At 40.3% G+C, this 17,331-nt stretch overlaps 1 protein-coding gene across 1 annotated transcript in view; it reads left to right on the forward strand.

Moving 5' to 3' along the window:
* The window catches only part of LOC110949472 (netrin receptor UNC5D), a 211,636-nt gene that overhangs the window by 97,145 nt on the left and 97,160 nt on the right, over positions 1–17,331 (forward strand). Inside the window, exon 2 of the mRNA XM_022191566.2 lies at positions 10,623–10,829. Within this exon, the coding sequence (XP_022047258.2) occupies positions 10,623–10,829 (207 nt within the window). The remainder of the gene's footprint in view (positions 1–10,622; positions 10,830–17,331) is intronic.

Here is a 17,331-nt window from a genome sequence, read left to right on the forward strand (position 1 = left end):
TTGGTGAGGGAAAAAGTCTTCTAGTGGGGTCCTTGACATGCTGAATATGAAAGGCATATGCAAATGTGTGTAGCATTTATTTAGATAAGTTTGTTTCTCTCCTAATATTAATGTGAGTAAAATCTTATAACGAAGGGGCTGATGGGATAGAAATGGGAGACTTTTTTTTTTTTTTGTCAGTTTGACATCCAGGTAACCCACTTTTGCTCAGGCATGTTTACTCTTTGATTATCGGCAGAGCTGAGGGAAGCACTATCTCCTGCCTGCCAAAACCAGGCTGGCAAGCTGTCACAACACCGATGAAGACACATATACCACCTGGGTGTTTGTAGGTGACACACATTCACACAAACTGTACACACACATGCACTTGCTTGTGCACATGTTCCAGAGCACACACAAGCACACACACCACCTAAAAAAATAGCCGTTTGTTTTGACAACAAAATATATTCCTGTGGTGCTTTTGGGGGGAACTATATATCTGAAGGAATTAAAAAGTCAAAACAAAACACAGGAAAGCAGGCCACAGTTTCCACATAAAATTACTAAAGTGTCTGAAAGTGCTTTGAAATCTATCTGGGCACACATTGATGTTTATTATTCTTACTTCGCACCTACATGTACAGGATGTACATCTCTACTGCATCACTTCAACAGAAGTGTCACAATAAAGTCAAGGGTCATGTGACATTTTGACAACATTTAAACAATTCAAATGATTTTAAAAAAGGTCAGCCTAATTGTCCCTCTGTTACATTTTGTTGTTCATGTGCATTTGCTTTAGAAGGGGATTTTTGAGAAAACAAGCCAACAAAAATGCAAACTCAGTATTTTCATTTTCCATTTCTGTGTTTTGCTTGTGTTTAGACTGTGCCAGTAGAACCCAGAGGAGTAGCCTGCAGCTGTAGACTGTACTACTGGCTTGCAGGCTGTACAGATCTACAACCACCCAGTGTATTACCGTATATACCACATCTGACTATGCAATATTTATTGGTTACACTTTGTTAGGCATCAATTATACACTGTTATAGTATCTAAAACCTGATTATAATGACATTTTCTTTACTTTCGTCGATCCATTTCTTCACTTTCCTGTTGAAGTCTGAGGATTTGTAGTATACACACACACACACACACAGTTTCAGTTGATTCACATACATCTCCAAGCCACCTCAAAGCAGGGTTGATGTTCAATTATTGCACGTAGAAATATGCTACAGTACATAATGTGATTGTGTGGTTGCGTCCGATTGCTGTAAACTCCCCCAGGCACTAATGGTACAGTTCAAACACAAGGGCAAAAAAATTTGTCAATTCTTATATTTATTTAGTTATTTATTTATTTAGTGCCAAAATGAAATTCAGAAGCAAGAACACAACCAATTCAAGAACTAATTATCCCTGTGTAAAGTAATCAAAGAAATGATAATGAGCCTTTTTATTTGGTTAATTTTAATGGTGTAAGAAGAAAGAAAATGAAAGAAATTCAAAGCAAATACACAGAAACATCAACCTGTGTTTTTGTGTGAGCTATTCCCTGCCTTTTTTAATACTTTTATAGCAATTCCATCCATCACCTGTACACTGTTTGATCCTCAGTAGGGTGGTGGAGGGCCTGGAGTCTACCCCAGCAGACTTTGAGCGAAGGCAAGGGACACCCTGGACAGGTCACCAGTCTGTTGCAGGCCTATTTATAGTATTTCAAACTAGCAAATGCTGAATTTATTATTATGTTTCACATTATGAAGTCCTTGTTACACTTGCAGCTTCAATAATGCACTAACACACTTAAAGGAAGAGTCTGCAATTGTGGAAGGAAGACTGCTGTTCTTTAGCTGGTTAGCATATTTAGATAGTTTGTGCCAAATTTACCATCTGTCTGTGCATAGTAACATGCACAGGACACACTTTAAATACCCTCTTTGGAAATGCACTTTCTCATTAATCTGATGGCATCTGATCGAGTCAGCTTCATGTCAAACCCTGGTCACTTATCTATAAAATTCACAAAGGCAATCATAATATCTTGACCCGGCGGTAACATTTCCATATTACCTTCAACACAGCACGTGTCTGAACTACATGCAGTCATATTAACAGACAGGCATGCACAAGCAATGCACTTGAGTTGTGTGAAGCCATTAGAGGAAGGCTTTTTCAAATTTCAGCACCAGTATTGGTCCAAAAAACTACACAGAGCGAAACACACACTTTGCATGCCGAAATCACCTTTCTCAGTCACTGTGCTCTAGAAATTCACACCTATCACAAACTGAAATGTTCATAAAAATAAAACTTTACAGCTGTCACACACACAGTCACAGTTTATAAGGTTCAGCTGAGTCATTTGTTACATAGCGGCTGTAGTCCATCACAGCTGTCGAAGTATCTTTATTTTACTGTTGGTAACCTAGCAGACTATCATCACACATGGGCAATACTTTCAGTGTTTAGGAAATCAGAAATACACTAAGCTACTTGTTATTATGACAATTTGATGAGGTTGCTGTTAGCTTAAATTTACTCTTTAATTTATTATTGCATTATCATTCGTTTTACATGACTTGAAGTGCTGTCTGATCTTGCATGTGGGATGAATACCACAAACGTACTGTAGCTCTCTCCATCATTAAGGTGGGTATGTCTGAATGAAGCCATGAGGAACATTAGAAATGTCTGAATGATGGAACGTCTTCACTTTAACAGAATGATGAAGCCAGCAATGTTACGTATCCACATCTGAAAAGGGCTTCATAGTGTTGTGGGTCGGTTTAAGCCATTTTGTTTGTCTCCAATTTACAGAACCAGGGCTGTGTGAGAAGACTGGCTTTTATTACAGCGCACACAGAACAGCCAGCCAGCGGACTGTGAGCAGATCCCCACTGAATGACAAAAACTATATTGGATTGGAATCGCTGATTGTACCTTCAAAAACAGATTTACGAGAGCATCCCAGTAGTCAAATGATAAAATCATAAGACCATATAGTGTCCTTTGGCACATGTCGTATCACTCAGTCTGTTTTATGTCTGCTTTTATACTGTCAACTGTTCAATAAATACCAAGACGCTAGAAAATCTCTTTGATAGAGAACTGATGCTTTAGAGTAGATCATGCCGTATTTGAAGAAACACTGAGTAAAAACACACATTAAATGCACAGAAGATGGAAGTACAGTAGTTTTCACTCTTCCTCTGGACTCTGCTTCAACTTCCACCAAGAAAAAAAGCTTCAGGGGAGAAAAGTACCCAGATCAACTATAGTAATAGTGAGAGGTTTGTTGAAATTATATCCTTGATTACCTCTTGTCACTTAAACCTGCAGATATTTTGCACTAAATGTAGCATTATTATTATTACTACACCCAAAGTAGAATATAACCAAAAATCTCTTTCAGATTCTTTGTATTTTTGTGCTTTGACATCCTGTTATCATCAAGTCAGGTCCACCAGAGCAACAGCCTGATCTAAGTCTATGCAGGGTAAATCTTAATGGAGAGGTGTGTAGTGCTTGCACATCTGTTATTTTCCACCATCGAAGTGTCACAAGGCTCTGAACCCCCAACTGCTCTGATGGAGCTGCTGTCCAGCAGATAAGAGCCTGGTCATACTGAACAGTTCCTGTGTGAGAGTGCAATGTTGAGTGTGATTACTCATGAAGAGAAACAACCACATTTTTTTCTGCTTAGTTCATGGACATACACTGAAAGAATACAGGCAGCATGGTACCTTAAAAAAAACACAACGCATCGTCTTCTGAGTGCAACACAGTCAACAAGAGTAAAGAGTCAACATTTGTCTGTTCTTGATTTAATTGGACAACATCTGGTGTGTGTGAGGTACACTGTCTTTGCCGGGGAGTGTTTCGGTTGTGGTGCGCACATTATCTGTGTTGTGTGTGTGTGTTGTGTCCAGAGATGACAGATGAGAGGTTTGCATTAATATTTGAACAAAGCGCTCTGACATCTCTTTCTGTTGAGGCCATGCTGTTTTTAAGACTCTGAGAGGCAGAGCAGGAATGCATTGCTTGTGTGGCTCCTGTTGCGAAAAAATTACAAGTTAGAGAGTAGATTTAGAGCTCCAGGCATTTCTGCAGTCTGACTGAAGTCACTGTGAGACTTGCCTGGGGACACGGAGGAGAAGAGCTAGGAAGGAAACAGATGTGATTTTAAATAATGGTATAAAATTTGGCTATTTCCCGGCCGCCACCTTGAACTTAATCCAACTTTGGTTTGGCATGATGTTGGCGTAAGCTAGCAGCCTACCTGCATTTCAAACAGACAGTGGGGTAGTCGTGTGCATCCACCTGGTGCGCATAACGCATGGCTGCTAAGCAGTTCGTTCCCTGTCAGACTGTCAGCGGGACACCTCTTGCCGTAGGTTGGTGTGTTCTGATGCGGTTGAATTGTGGGTAGTGTCTGAAAACAATGAACATCATCAGGATTTCACATGTTGCCGCCTTTCACGCCCCATTTGCTTTTGTGTTGTGAGATCAAGACACCCCATCTTTGCCTTTCTGTCTTTCTCCTGTGGTGCATCTGTCTTTCAAAAATCTGTGCAGACACGGAGGGTGTGAATGTGTTGGCTGAGCACTGCAAAGGTTGTGACCCACCGGTGGGCCAGATTTGGCTGACAAGCCATAAAGAAGTGCATTTCTTTTCAGACTTTTCAGGTTTATAAGCACTTCTTGAAAATGCTGAACATTTTTTTTTTTTGTCTTTCTGCCATACACTCGGTTGATCTCAACAGATGCTCCCCCAGTGCTTCTCACTATCTTCAACACCCACCTATCATCTGCTTCACAAATCTCCTTCCACCCCCATCTCCTCTGCTAGCTTCACCTCTGATCCTCAAGCTAGACCATCCATCTGCTGCTGAATTTGCGTCAATACTTCCGATGAAGACACCTCACACTAGGCATATATAATTAATGCAGCGTTGACCATTTCCAAGCTGTATTTATTCATGTATTTACACAGACACATTAGCCTCAAAGTCAGTGTTTACACAAAGACGCATAGCAGCAAATCCACAAATTTGTCTCCCCTTCAGCAACAAACTAGGCACCTTATTTCGCAAACCTGTTACTGAAATGTCAACATGGGGGAATAATTACCAAATAATTATGCCACTGACTCATAATTAACAAACTAAGCATTAATTAAATTTGTTTGTTAACTCACCGCTAAGCAGCTGCTTCCTATTTATTAATACTCAATTCTGTGTAGTGGGTTAAAGCAAAACTTTCATATGCTTCTCTTCAGTTTGTCTTATCATTTGTTTGGTTTCTCAGGCTAAATAAAAATACAACTGGAGAAGCAAGATATGTTCGGGCTTTATTATGTTAGCACTGCAGCATTTGTAGGATATTAAAGGAGGGTCACTTACTCATATCCAAGAATAATTCAGAAATTGAGATGTACTATCAGCTGTTTTAGGCTTCGAGCCACTGATTATTGGACAACACATTAAGGCAATGTTGCATTTTATTACAGTCATATATTCTCTTGCTCTTTCTGTTTTTGTCACTCACACAGACAAACACATTTTTGCTCTGCGACCATGCAGGTAATTTAGATACTGTACAGATGCACATTTGGTGCCTCACACCCGTTGGATGGTTTCAAATCACAGATCACACATGTGCCACCGCAACAGAAACCAATTGAATCCAGTCCGCTTCAGTGACCATTATTCATGAAGCAAGAGAAGTGGCAGGCACAAAAGGGACACAAGTGAGTAAACTTGCATGAAAAACCTTCAAAGTGTAGAAAGCGGTGATGTTGTGGTTACAGAAACTGCAAATGGAAGTTCATTTATATCCATTAAAACGCTTTCAGAGTGAAGCAAACATGTTTTTGCGAGATGTATTAACACAAAAGATCTGTTTATTCGGCCCTCCGTACCATGCTGTAAATTTAATTAAATTCCAGTATCGCATAATTGAAAAGTGCCAGGTGTACTTTTCAAGGTGACCAAAATAAAAAAACAGTACATTTAAAATCTTTAACCACCTTACAACTCTATGAGGTGGGCGAACTCTGTCTTTCACAAAAATCATACTCAGTTGGACCAACTGTTTTTGCATAAATTTTCAGAAGGACATCGCATTGAACTTGTTTCCAGTACGTGCTTACAAGGAGTTTTGTGTGATCAGGAGGTATGCACTAACTTCCTGTAGTGGAGCAAACTCTGGAGATTGAGGTTCAGAAGGCTACAGGCACCGTAACAAAAGGATCTTCCTGTAATCAGTTCTGCGTACCAGGAAGAGGAATTGCTTCCCATTTGCGATTCCAACTCTTTGTGTAGGATGTGACTTGTGTCATCTCCTGTGACGCTTGCTTTTGAGATATTTGCCATGTGTGAATTGTGGTTTCATACAGTTGCAGTTGGCCTTTGGCTTGGAAAGCAGAGGTTGTCCTGACTGACAGAGAAAAAGTGGTGATGATGGACTTAAATTATCTCATTAGCAGCAATCTCTGTCTTATATCCAAGAGCTTTCTGTCAAAGATTGTAGCCAAGAAACTGTTTTGTTCCTTCTTGGTTTCTTCAACAACTCTGGCTGCATTGAGAACTCTTTGCAGGCTGCTGTTGTTTTCTCTTTCACAAAAATATGCTCCCACACAGCTAACTGCATTCTCATTTACAATTTTGAAAGACATATTTTTCCCTGAAAGTATGACTGTGACCTAGTATGAAAAACTCCAGTTTGAAGGAGCCGAAAGTCTGTATATAGTCAGAAATGAGACTTTATGCCAGGAGATTGGTGTTCACGTGTTAGACTAACAAACACATTTTTGCAGAAACTAGATCTTCTTCAAAAATGTAAGTGAAACATCAGTTTAGTTTTCATCAGAACATATTTTTTGTTAAACGGGGTTGGTAGATGTTTATGGCCGCTCTTTACTGTCTGTTGTCTTGTAAAAACACAAGAATTTCACTTTTTTTATAGATTGTGATCCAGACAGATGGGTATTGCATCACTGGATGAACTGAGCCAGTGCTTGTGTAATGTTTCAGACTCAGGGACAGGACTCAAAGGTATAAATCAAAAAAAGACTTTACTTGAATCAGAGAAGGGACTGTAACCGGCAGGCAGAGAAGCCTGACAAAACAGACAGGGAGCGGGACAAACAAAAATCAGATTTAGGCAAGAATCAGGCACGAAAGCGAGGGAGAAAAAAAACAAGGATAACAGACTGGAATGGTAAGACTACTGGAGTAAGAACGCAATCTGCAAACTGTAAAATGGCCGATATATATGCTAAGGAGGTAATAACAGACTGAGCATCAGGTGTGAAGGTGGACGGGAAGGTCAGGTGATGCAGATAGCGTGGACACCAAGGTAACTGCAGGGCAAATGGGAGTGACAGGGTCTGAGACAGCAGGTGAGGTTACTGGAAAGCAAGAACAAATTAAGACAAAGAGGCTGAAGAGGCGACATAATAACTTGGCCATGATCTTCAGTCTGAACTGTCTAATCTGCACATTTCATGACATGGGTGGTTGGCGTAGATTTTGAGCAAAAAGCTGCAAGAAGAAGACACGTCCCTGTTGGCGCTCTGTTTGTGCGAGAGCGGTTAGAATACCTGATCCTTTGCGATCTGTGTCAAGAAGTCAGTTATCCGTCAGTGTTTGAGATGGAAACAGAGCAGCAGTTTGTCTGGCAGGATTTGAAGTTGCAGTGTGTTGAATGTGGAGGAGAATCGGGCAGGCATCAACCTGGCTGCCGCTTTTAGTCTCTCCAAATGACTATGAAAGCACTGGAGCAGCAGTCGTTGTTGTGTTTGTGAAACGGCTAAGCGCTACTGCCCGAAGGCTTCACCAAATTAGTCCAGTCAGCTTCGAGGCTCTTCTCTCCCCTTTTATCTTTCTGATTTTTACTAAAAGGCTGCACCAATACAGTAACCAATGGCATTGAACTGACATAAGAGACCACACTTACCCGCCGCTTTTAATTTTGCATGTGTGAGATGGAGAGTTTGCTGTACTTGAGGAAATTAAAAACATTGCCAGGCTTCTTACAGGATGCAGCATTAGCAGACTGTTTCCAGTACAAAAGTTGCGTGCGAGCAGACAGAGAGGCAGTGAGAGAAAAAAGGAGGGTGTCTGATAGAGCCATCACTCAGCCCTTTGGCAGTGATATTCTTTGTTTTCCTCTCAGAGGGGGCTAGAGTATCTGTGGCCCTTATGTGTTATGCCAGGCTGAGCATTGGTAGTAGATCACTGTGAAAAACTTGAAGCGCAGGGCGCAGCGGTCTCCTGAATGACAGCGGTGAAGTTATATTGAGGGGAGATGCTGGTCTTCTGCCGGTCTGTGGGAACATGCAGATGAAGCAATAGCAGCTCTGCACCGCCACAAGATGGAAATGAGTGATATTGTCAGAATGTCAAACAGCATCACATTCTGCAGCCACATCTTGCAGACACGTCATGAGCTGTACTTACTACAAGCTGCTGAGCCATAGGGGCGTCTACTGTATAGTCATCGCTCGTTGATGCACTTTGTGATCCATTTCCAGCTATTTTGAGAATGCTACACCGATCCAAGAGACCATTAAGTGCCTGTTTTCCCCCCTTTGAGCCACATGTCCCAACAACAGCTGAGGTTAAAACATGCTAGAGTTCCCTTCCACGTGTCTCTTTTAATCTGCCTGCCGCAACATGATCCCACCTGCTAAATAATAAACTGAATAGTAACCAGACCGTTAACTCTGAAATAAAGCCTTTCTAGTGTTGATATTGTTGTTTCAGGTATTAGTTGCAGCTGCATTAAACTGTCATGTTGGTAAGCATTTTAATAATACGTTGATCTATTAACAAATGAGTCATTACTTGAGGGCCGTGCTTAGTTTGACAGCTATGTGTTTGTGTATTCTTGCTCCCATCTATCATTGTTGGATGCGCACTCACGTCTGTGTTTTGCATCTATTCCAAACACAAACACACCATGTCAATGCGCCACGCGCAAAACAAATTGGAGCACTCTGTACAAGAAAAGCTTGCCTGGGGCTAGTCATTTTGAAATTAAAAGCATGTCTCTTTGTTCAGCCTCAGTTCCAGGAACGAGGGGGAGAATGTGAATGTGTCGCACGGAGGGGAGAGGAACACTGAGCAGGTGCTGTGATTTTCACAGCCAGGGAATCGCACAGACTCTTTTATCTATTTCCCCCGATCAGGAGACATCCGGCAGGAAAGGTAGGAGGATTAGATTAGCTAGAGAGAAGGTGGGGGAGAGAAAAAAAAGAGAGAGTGGGTTCTCTAATCCTGATGGGGGCTTTGCAGAGGTACACCCATTACTGTGGAGAAACATGCAGTGTGCAGTGGGGAGTTGGGATCGGGAGGTGGAGGCAGCGGGACGGTTTGCCTCACTAAACCCTTCACACGTGCATGAAAGAGGTTCCAGCAAACTAGAGGATTAGTCAGAGTGTAATTACACTTGTGGGCCTCAGAAGTAGCAAAACGTGTGCCGACTGGAACACACCTCAGATGGGCAGAGGAAGAAGGCAGCAATGCCTGTTAATGTGCTGCCAGTGTGTTGTCAGTGCATTCTTCAGCTGAATTAGACGCCTGTAGTACCAACATCTGACATCAAAGTAGCACTTAGGAGTATTGTGGAGCTTCTTGATCTGCATGAAGATGTCCATGTTTTGTTGCTTTTTTATTCTCATTTATTTCCATAATTTATCCTAAGTTGTGACTTGTCTCCTGCCTTCGCCATAAGTCAGCTGGGAAGGCTTCAGCCCCCCATGACCTTAATGAGGATTAAGCAGTGTGTACTGTTTTGTTTTCAGGAACTGTAAATTGTGTTTGCTCTTTGGAAGACTTTCATTGAGAGGTGAAATAGTTGTTTCACCTCTCAATGAAACACTAGTTGTCAAATAGTTTCAGCTCCTCTCCCACTGCTCATCCACACCTCCAGAGAATTGTACCCTGGAAACTCCCATAAAATTGGGATTTCTCACTTTCTAACAAAGCCATATTTCCGCGTTGGCTTTGTTCCAAGAAGAAACACGAACTGTGTTGAGATAACTCTTTCCTGAAGCACGTTATTTCCCTAAGAGAGTTAAACATCTCACCTGGCAGAAAATTAAAAAGTAGAAAATAATAAACACTAATGACAGAAATGATTAAAATTAAACAAAGTTGTTATTTTTTTGTACCATAAGTATTTTTCACATTTGCAAAACAGCAAGCGCAACTCTGCTGTGTCCTTAAATATTAAACACAACGATGCTCTGGAGGATTGTTGTACAGTGAACTCAGTGTGAGTTGCTGTATCGCGGTTCTGTGGCAGAGAATGGACTGTGGGGATGTGCTGATGTTCTGTGTTGTGTTATTGTGCTCCAAAATAACATGTTAGAGGGAGTAAAGGCTGCTAAAGGTGAGGGAGAGGAGGGACTGAGAGATGGAAACTGGGGGAAGATGGAGAAGAGTTTGAAGTGGTTTTGTGTGTTTTCTTTTTCTTTTTCTTTTTTTTTTTTTTGCAGTCGACTGGAGGGTTTGGCTGGCAGGGAATAAATCTAAGATGGTTTCAATCCGCTGTATTGCTGTCGGCAATTAATGCAAAACTTTTCTTATCCGTTTGTTCTGACTTTGTTTATTTTGTTCTCCAAGGTCCTCGAGGTGAAGCCCTGCAGCATGGCCAGTCTGGGACCCTGCCCCACTTTTTGGAGGAGCCCGTCGACGCCTACATTGTCAAGAGCAACCCCATCAAGCTCCGGTGTCAAGCTCGGCCCGCTCTGCAGATCTTCTTCAAGTGCAACGGTGAATGGGTCCACCAGAGCCAGCACATGTCTCAGGAGCACACTGACCTCGGGACAGGTACAGTTCACGCTCATTCAGTAAATACACGCATGATATAGATAAACAAATTAACAACTTGAACTGAATTCTTTCTCCTGTTTGGCCTTTCCCTGTCATGTTACGTTATGAAGATATCATTCATATTTCTAAAAGACTGAAGTCTCACGAGTGAACTTTGCTATTGGGGGCTTTGTGACAATGCCGACGGCTACATCCAACCCTGTAAATATACTTCTTTAGCGCATTCTGTGTGTCACATTTGATTTAAACGGAAGATGGACAAGTGTAAGACCACGAACGGCACCAACTTGTTCAATTTTAGGATGAGACTTTGAACTCTGAACGGTGCCTTTTCCTGATGCAACTTGCTGAAATATAGTTGTTGTTGTTTCAACTTCAGAATGAATCCATTCAGACCACAAAGAGAAAAATTTCCTTTTTTCTAATACTTTTGTCTGTTTCTGTTGCGTCATCTCACAGTGGGCATTAAATATCTTATGAACTCCGTTTTGTTTGTACAGCAAATTGAATAGAAATTATGCACAAAGTGAAAGTCTTTTCTTTTCACGATAATGCTTTTGTATTGTAATTAAATAGCGTGATTCTAAAGCATACTTTGTGAAAAGTTTGAGTTTGTTGTGTTTCCATTGCAGAGCCTAAACATCAGGTGCTAGCTATAATTATTATTTGTTTGTTTGCTGTTGTCAGGTCAGAGTGAAGAAAAAATATTTTATGACCCTGCTTTTGGCTGCCATTTAGTGCAAGTGTTGATGCTTCACTTAACACACACCAGGCGATAATCTCTCCTGGTAGTTAACAATGGACCTTTAAATTTTACTGCCTCTAGTCTGGATTCATGGCTCTGCTCCCATCTGGCTCCTTATCACGTTCAGATTGGTTTCCAGTGGGTACCAACACAAGGAAGGAGGTTGTACAGATGGAGAGAAGATTGGGAAAGAGAAACAAAAACTAAAAAAAAAAAAAGTATGAATTGTCTTAGAAGGTGTCTTCTAACTACAAGTTGCATTAAAGATGCAGGAGGGATGCTTCTGGATTTTAAGTGTTTTATTAGTCTGTATAATCTTAACTTTTGCACACACACAAAAAATGCCCAGAAATGGATAAGTTAGCGAGTTGTTTTCCCCCACATGAATGCACCTCAATAGTGAGATGAATTGTTTATGCTGTAGAAGTTCCCACTAAGTTTTGTGAATGCTATTCTGAGAGCTGTTTTCTGTCTATCAACACTTCAGACCGTTGTTATAGCACCAGTGCTCCAAAGCTGAGGTGACTGCGTTACAGACAAACAGGCTGTTCTTGCAAAGTTTAAATTTAATGAAGGCGGAAAAACAGTCATGTGGAGAGACTGTGAGAAACTGCCTCCACAAACACACAAGTTAGAGCTTTTTACACTTCAACTGTATGCGTTGTCTCTTCTCCTAGCAACATTCACATGCAAGCCGCTGAGCAAACTGAAACATAATAGGGCTGGCTTGTGGGATAAGACCCTTATGTGGAGTGTCTTGAAAATGATATGACTTTTTGCCCATTTAAATTGCAGATGGATGTGTAGAAAAATCAGATCACAAAAAAAATGGCATCAACATCTGTGGTAAAAGTTCAGTCAGGTGCTCGGCTTTAGCCTCAGCCTCAGATTATGTTGTGCTCTGAAGTTACAAAGCATAACTTTAGCCTTTATTTTTCGGGACATCTGATGTGGGACACACAAACATCGTTCATCTGCGGTTGATTCTGTCTCTGATGTAAATTCCTCTGGAGCAGATTCCATTCTAAATGTTCCTTTGCCACCTTGATGCCTCACACATAGTGCAGTGTGTATTATTAGTCATTTTTGGCCCAATATGATGACACAATTTGATTTTTTTTAAAATACCCAAAGTACAAATACACTTTGCTGCCAATTTGTAGATCTTGCAGATTTTCTGTGGATTTTTACAAAATTGTTTTCACCCAGCGATACCGTAGGGCCTCTGAATGTGTTAAACATGTACCAAAAGTATCACTCAGATCTGCACTTCCTCTTAGATCTTTTCAGAGGTTTATAGCATCATTCATCATCGTTCTTTGTTTTTTGGCCCTTTTTTCATCGTGACATTTTCTGCTACCAGTAGGCAGCTATTTTAAGGGGGAGAAAAAAAACAAAGAAAAAAAATCTTACCCAACACTGAACAATAGATGGACAAAGTCAGATATTTTTAGGAGACCAAAAACAGAAGTGCACCAGAGTCAGGTGCCACCAGAGTTTATTCTCCAGATGGTCAGAAACATGACACTAAGTGCTATTCTAGCTCCATGTCTGCTGGATGTATGAATCAGTAACAGTGTTTTAACCAAGAAAATATTCAAATTTAAGAAGGTGGAACCAAAGACTTTTGACTTTTGTTTGTCTTATAAATTACCCAAGCTGACTAATCAATTATTAAAATATTTGGCCATTATTTTAATAGGTGACAACCAATCCATGAATTGCTGCAGATTTACTTAAATACCGTAACAGCACAGAAGCTGCTCTATTGGTCAGTTGTCACAATTTCTCACAAGCCCTCTATAATCAGGATATTTCGTCTTGTCATTTACCATCTTGGTGTAAAACCTTTTAATCACACACAGGGAAGAGGAAACTAATTGGAGAAGTTTAGTGTTTCAGTATTCAAGAAGACGAACTACAAAATAGGCGTGAAGCAGTGGCCCTCTGGCATGACATAAAAATATCTGCAAAGCCTTACAGATACTTTATTGGATAAGGCCTCAACGGAAAAGCACGTAGAAGACAAAATGTTCCCGAAATTAATGCCAATATCAGTAGATTTGTAAGAACACCAAACCTGGCCATCTTTGACAGCCCACACTTGGATGTGACTACACACTCCAACAGCCTCCCTCTGAAAACAGTAAATACCTTCAAATATTGAAAATAGCATTTCTTAACACACCATTTGTGCACAGTGGAGATGTCCTTTCAAGTATGACTTTTTTTTTTTTTTTTTTTTTTTTTTTAAGAAGAGATTCCTCATCTATCTATTCAATCATTGAATGAGCAGGGATGTAAAATGACTCCCTATAATGCTGGCTGCCATTATTTTCAGACTTCACTACATATTTGTTTGTGTGGTTCAGTTAAATTGGAATGGGTTTTGAAAGCAAAATGAAAAAAATAGCCATTAGCATTACTGATAGTCCAATATTTTTAAGAGAAATAGTGTTAGGATTTTTGTAATGTGCAGAAATAATGACTTCTCTAATTGCAATCTTTAATCCTTTTTCAGAAATAATTTTGCAGACAAAATGCAAAAATCCTTTTTAATACTGCTACAGGATGAGCTTAACAGCTCATTATCAAAGTCAAATTTCAGGAACTTCTTTTCTTTAGTCAGACACCAGCATATCACTGAATCACATTTATCTTCTCAGTTTTACACTCATACAGTTGGCAGAAAGCCATCTAGCTAACTATAGGATAGATTGCCATGAACTTTTATACAAATATTCATGAGGTGTTTACTGTGAGGATGAAACCTTCTGATGTTTCTTCTGGTGCCAACAGCATGTCAAAATGTTCACTTATTCTAAGAAATGTCTCATCGGCCTCCAGATTTTTGCGCAGGCACTCGTGGTCCATAGATGAAGTCTGACACTGACTGGTCCTAGAACTTTTCCTGTTGCATCTTTTTGCTCATTAATTCCCCCTCCTTTAGCTGTACTTTGTGCTAATTACCGAATGTTTACAGCTATGATGGTAAATGTTATCAGCATGTTAGTGTTGCATTAAGCTAAATGCTTTTCATCACAGAGCCCATCGGGATGTAGACTTTTAATCGTGTTTGCCCTTGGTTTGCACATGGGCCTGGGCCGAATGATTTTTAAAAATTGTGATAGTAGTGAATTTCACTTAAATGAATGTGAATGAGATGTAAACTATCATAAAAAACCCAAACAAAGACAGAGTTCAGTTATATAAACAGACCCTAGCGTACTTCGTTGATGGCTTTTACCAGTTATCATATCCCCTGATGCTGTAGCTCCTTCACCCTCCAATGTTTTCCCATGGCAGCTGCACAGTTCTCCTGAGGCACATTAGTCTGCAGCTGCCTGGGCCTTCCATGCATCTCTGTGACACAGGCTTTGCTGTCTGGAAACCTAAGTGATTCTCCCAGCACTCTGGTCAGAGGACTGATGGCCAATACAGGATCAATGCTGGTCCTGATCAGCTACTCAGAACCTTATTCTTACCATGCGGTGGCACCTTTTTTCCTGATTCTTCTCCTTGTGCCTGGTTTTTACTTGCTTAATTTATTTATTATGTATTAAGTTGAGATCATTCACTCATCCTTATTTTATTTGTTGTTCATGTGTAATTTATTTATTTGTATATGTTTTTCCACTGATATGTTAAAATTATTACCTTGATATCTGTTAAAGTGGTTAAATTCCGTGTACGGTGGTTGATATCAAACTTTTTCGTGGCCTTTACAGAACAGGTCATTTAAAAATTAGCAAACTTTATTAATATCAGCTGAAATGAAACATTTTGTCATGAGGGACCTTTCACTTGTATCGCACAGCCCTAATTGCAGACCATGCTGACTTTTATGGGTTGAAATGACAGCTTCTCTTTCAAGGACAATTTTTGGCACACACACATGCTGCATGCTTAGAAAAAAACGTGTTTTCTTCTCTGGCTCCTTTTATTTTATTTCTCTTGGCTCTCTAATTCAGCATCTCTCCATTGCCTTCTGTCTGCTTTTACATTTTCTTTTTTTTCATCTTTTGCATAAAAAAAAAAATACCTCAAACACATGCATAGTATATCATTGTGTGCTCTGCTGAAACCCCTAGAAGTTTGGCTTGCATGACGATGTTGCTGCTTGGGCACGCATTCGTATTCAGAAGTGGGGGATGGAGCCGATTTCTTTGGACCTGACCTGGGATTTAGTGTTTTTGAACAGTGTTTGTCGCTAATAGTGTCCATGTTACAGAGGCAGCGGTGGGCCGACTAGCCACATGTTGAGAAAATGAACATCTTGCCTCCGCTGAGACACTTCTGGCCGTCCGTCCGGCTTCATCTGTAGGAGGCAGTTGAACAGCTGTATCTCAGTACAAGCTATTATAGTCTGACTCAGGTGGTAGAATGCCCCCTGGGTTCAGCAGAGAACAGGGGGCTGTAGCTATTAAAGCAGTAAGCTGTGAATTAAATGCAGACAGACTCAACAACACATGCCCTGACACTGTTTGACCGGGGGGGACTGAGGCAGAGGACAGAGACTGTGTCTATCCAGAGGCAGCTACCTCAGCTCTTGAGATGTATTTTACCGTTGTTTTTCTCAGATTCGGTTTTAGCCGAGATGTGCCTTCGAGGAGACAGAGCGGCAAACACAGAACAGAAATGTCGAGATGTAAAGAAGAAAACATCCATTAAAGCTTATGTGAATAGCTTCAATTGCTGTTGCCACAAGCATGAGAAACACGGGCACGAAATCCCATCTATTTCAACTAGATGAATAATGTTGCATTTCTCAATCTGTAAGATATGCAGCAGTGTAAAAAGGTATTTTTAACAGCGTGTAATGGCTAAATATTTCATACCTTAACCCATCTTCTCTTGTGAGATAATCCCGACTGCTTAAATTTCAAAGGCTAGCAGGGTTTGTTTTGTCTCTTCAAAATTTAATATTGAAAACACTGACTTCTTGAAATGTTTTTTTTTTTTTTAAAAAAAGACGCGTGTGAGTGTGAAAGGAGTAGAATGTAATCTAAGCTAACATAAGAAATCATAACATGCATAATAAGCTTAAGCTGTGCAGGTGCTTTTCAAATGTGTAATTTCAGCACAAAGACAACCTTGTGAACTTGACAGCTGGCTCTGGGCAGAACGCATCTATTTAGAGCAGGGTGCCACAGTGCATGTAACTTAACTCTTACCACTTCTCTGAGACAGCAACAAATACAGCAGTGTCAGATGTTAAAGCAATTGTCTTTTCTCGTCTTGTGGTTTATGTATTTCTTCCTGGAACTAGAGACATTATTCTCGGCATGAAGGTTAATAGACTGCAAAAGAGAAAATGTTTCTTTTATTTTTTCCTTTGTCTTTTATTGTCATATTTACTTGACACATACTACACAAAGAACGAGTTAAAAGTGTATTTTTTTATTCTGAAGATTTAAGCCAGACACTGTTGTCTTGTACCACTGTAAGATATAGTGTGGGTTGTAGAACCTCTACTGAATGTCCATTTATTCTCATTATGCAGCTATTATGAATAATAACATTGTTGTGCTATTCCAGCCATTAACTGGGCACCGATGTGCCGTCAACTGGAAATATATTTCATCTGTCACTGAAAAATGTTTTGTGAGATAAACCGTGACACTAAATGTTAGTCATCAAAGCAGTTTCTTCCACTTTATTACAGATCACTTGATATTTTGTCTTCTGTTCTTTATTAGTTTTACTTGTATTAAAGTGAGGCGCTTCTGTCCTTTTTAAAGTAAACTGTGATGA

The sequence above is a fragment of the Acanthochromis polyacanthus genome, chromosome 18, assembly GCF_021347895.1.
Source record: "Acanthochromis polyacanthus isolate Apoly-LR-REF ecotype Palm Island chromosome 18, KAUST_Apoly_ChrSc, whole genome shotgun sequence".
Lineage (NCBI taxonomy): Eukaryota > Metazoa > Chordata > Actinopteri > Pomacentridae > Acanthochromis > Acanthochromis polyacanthus.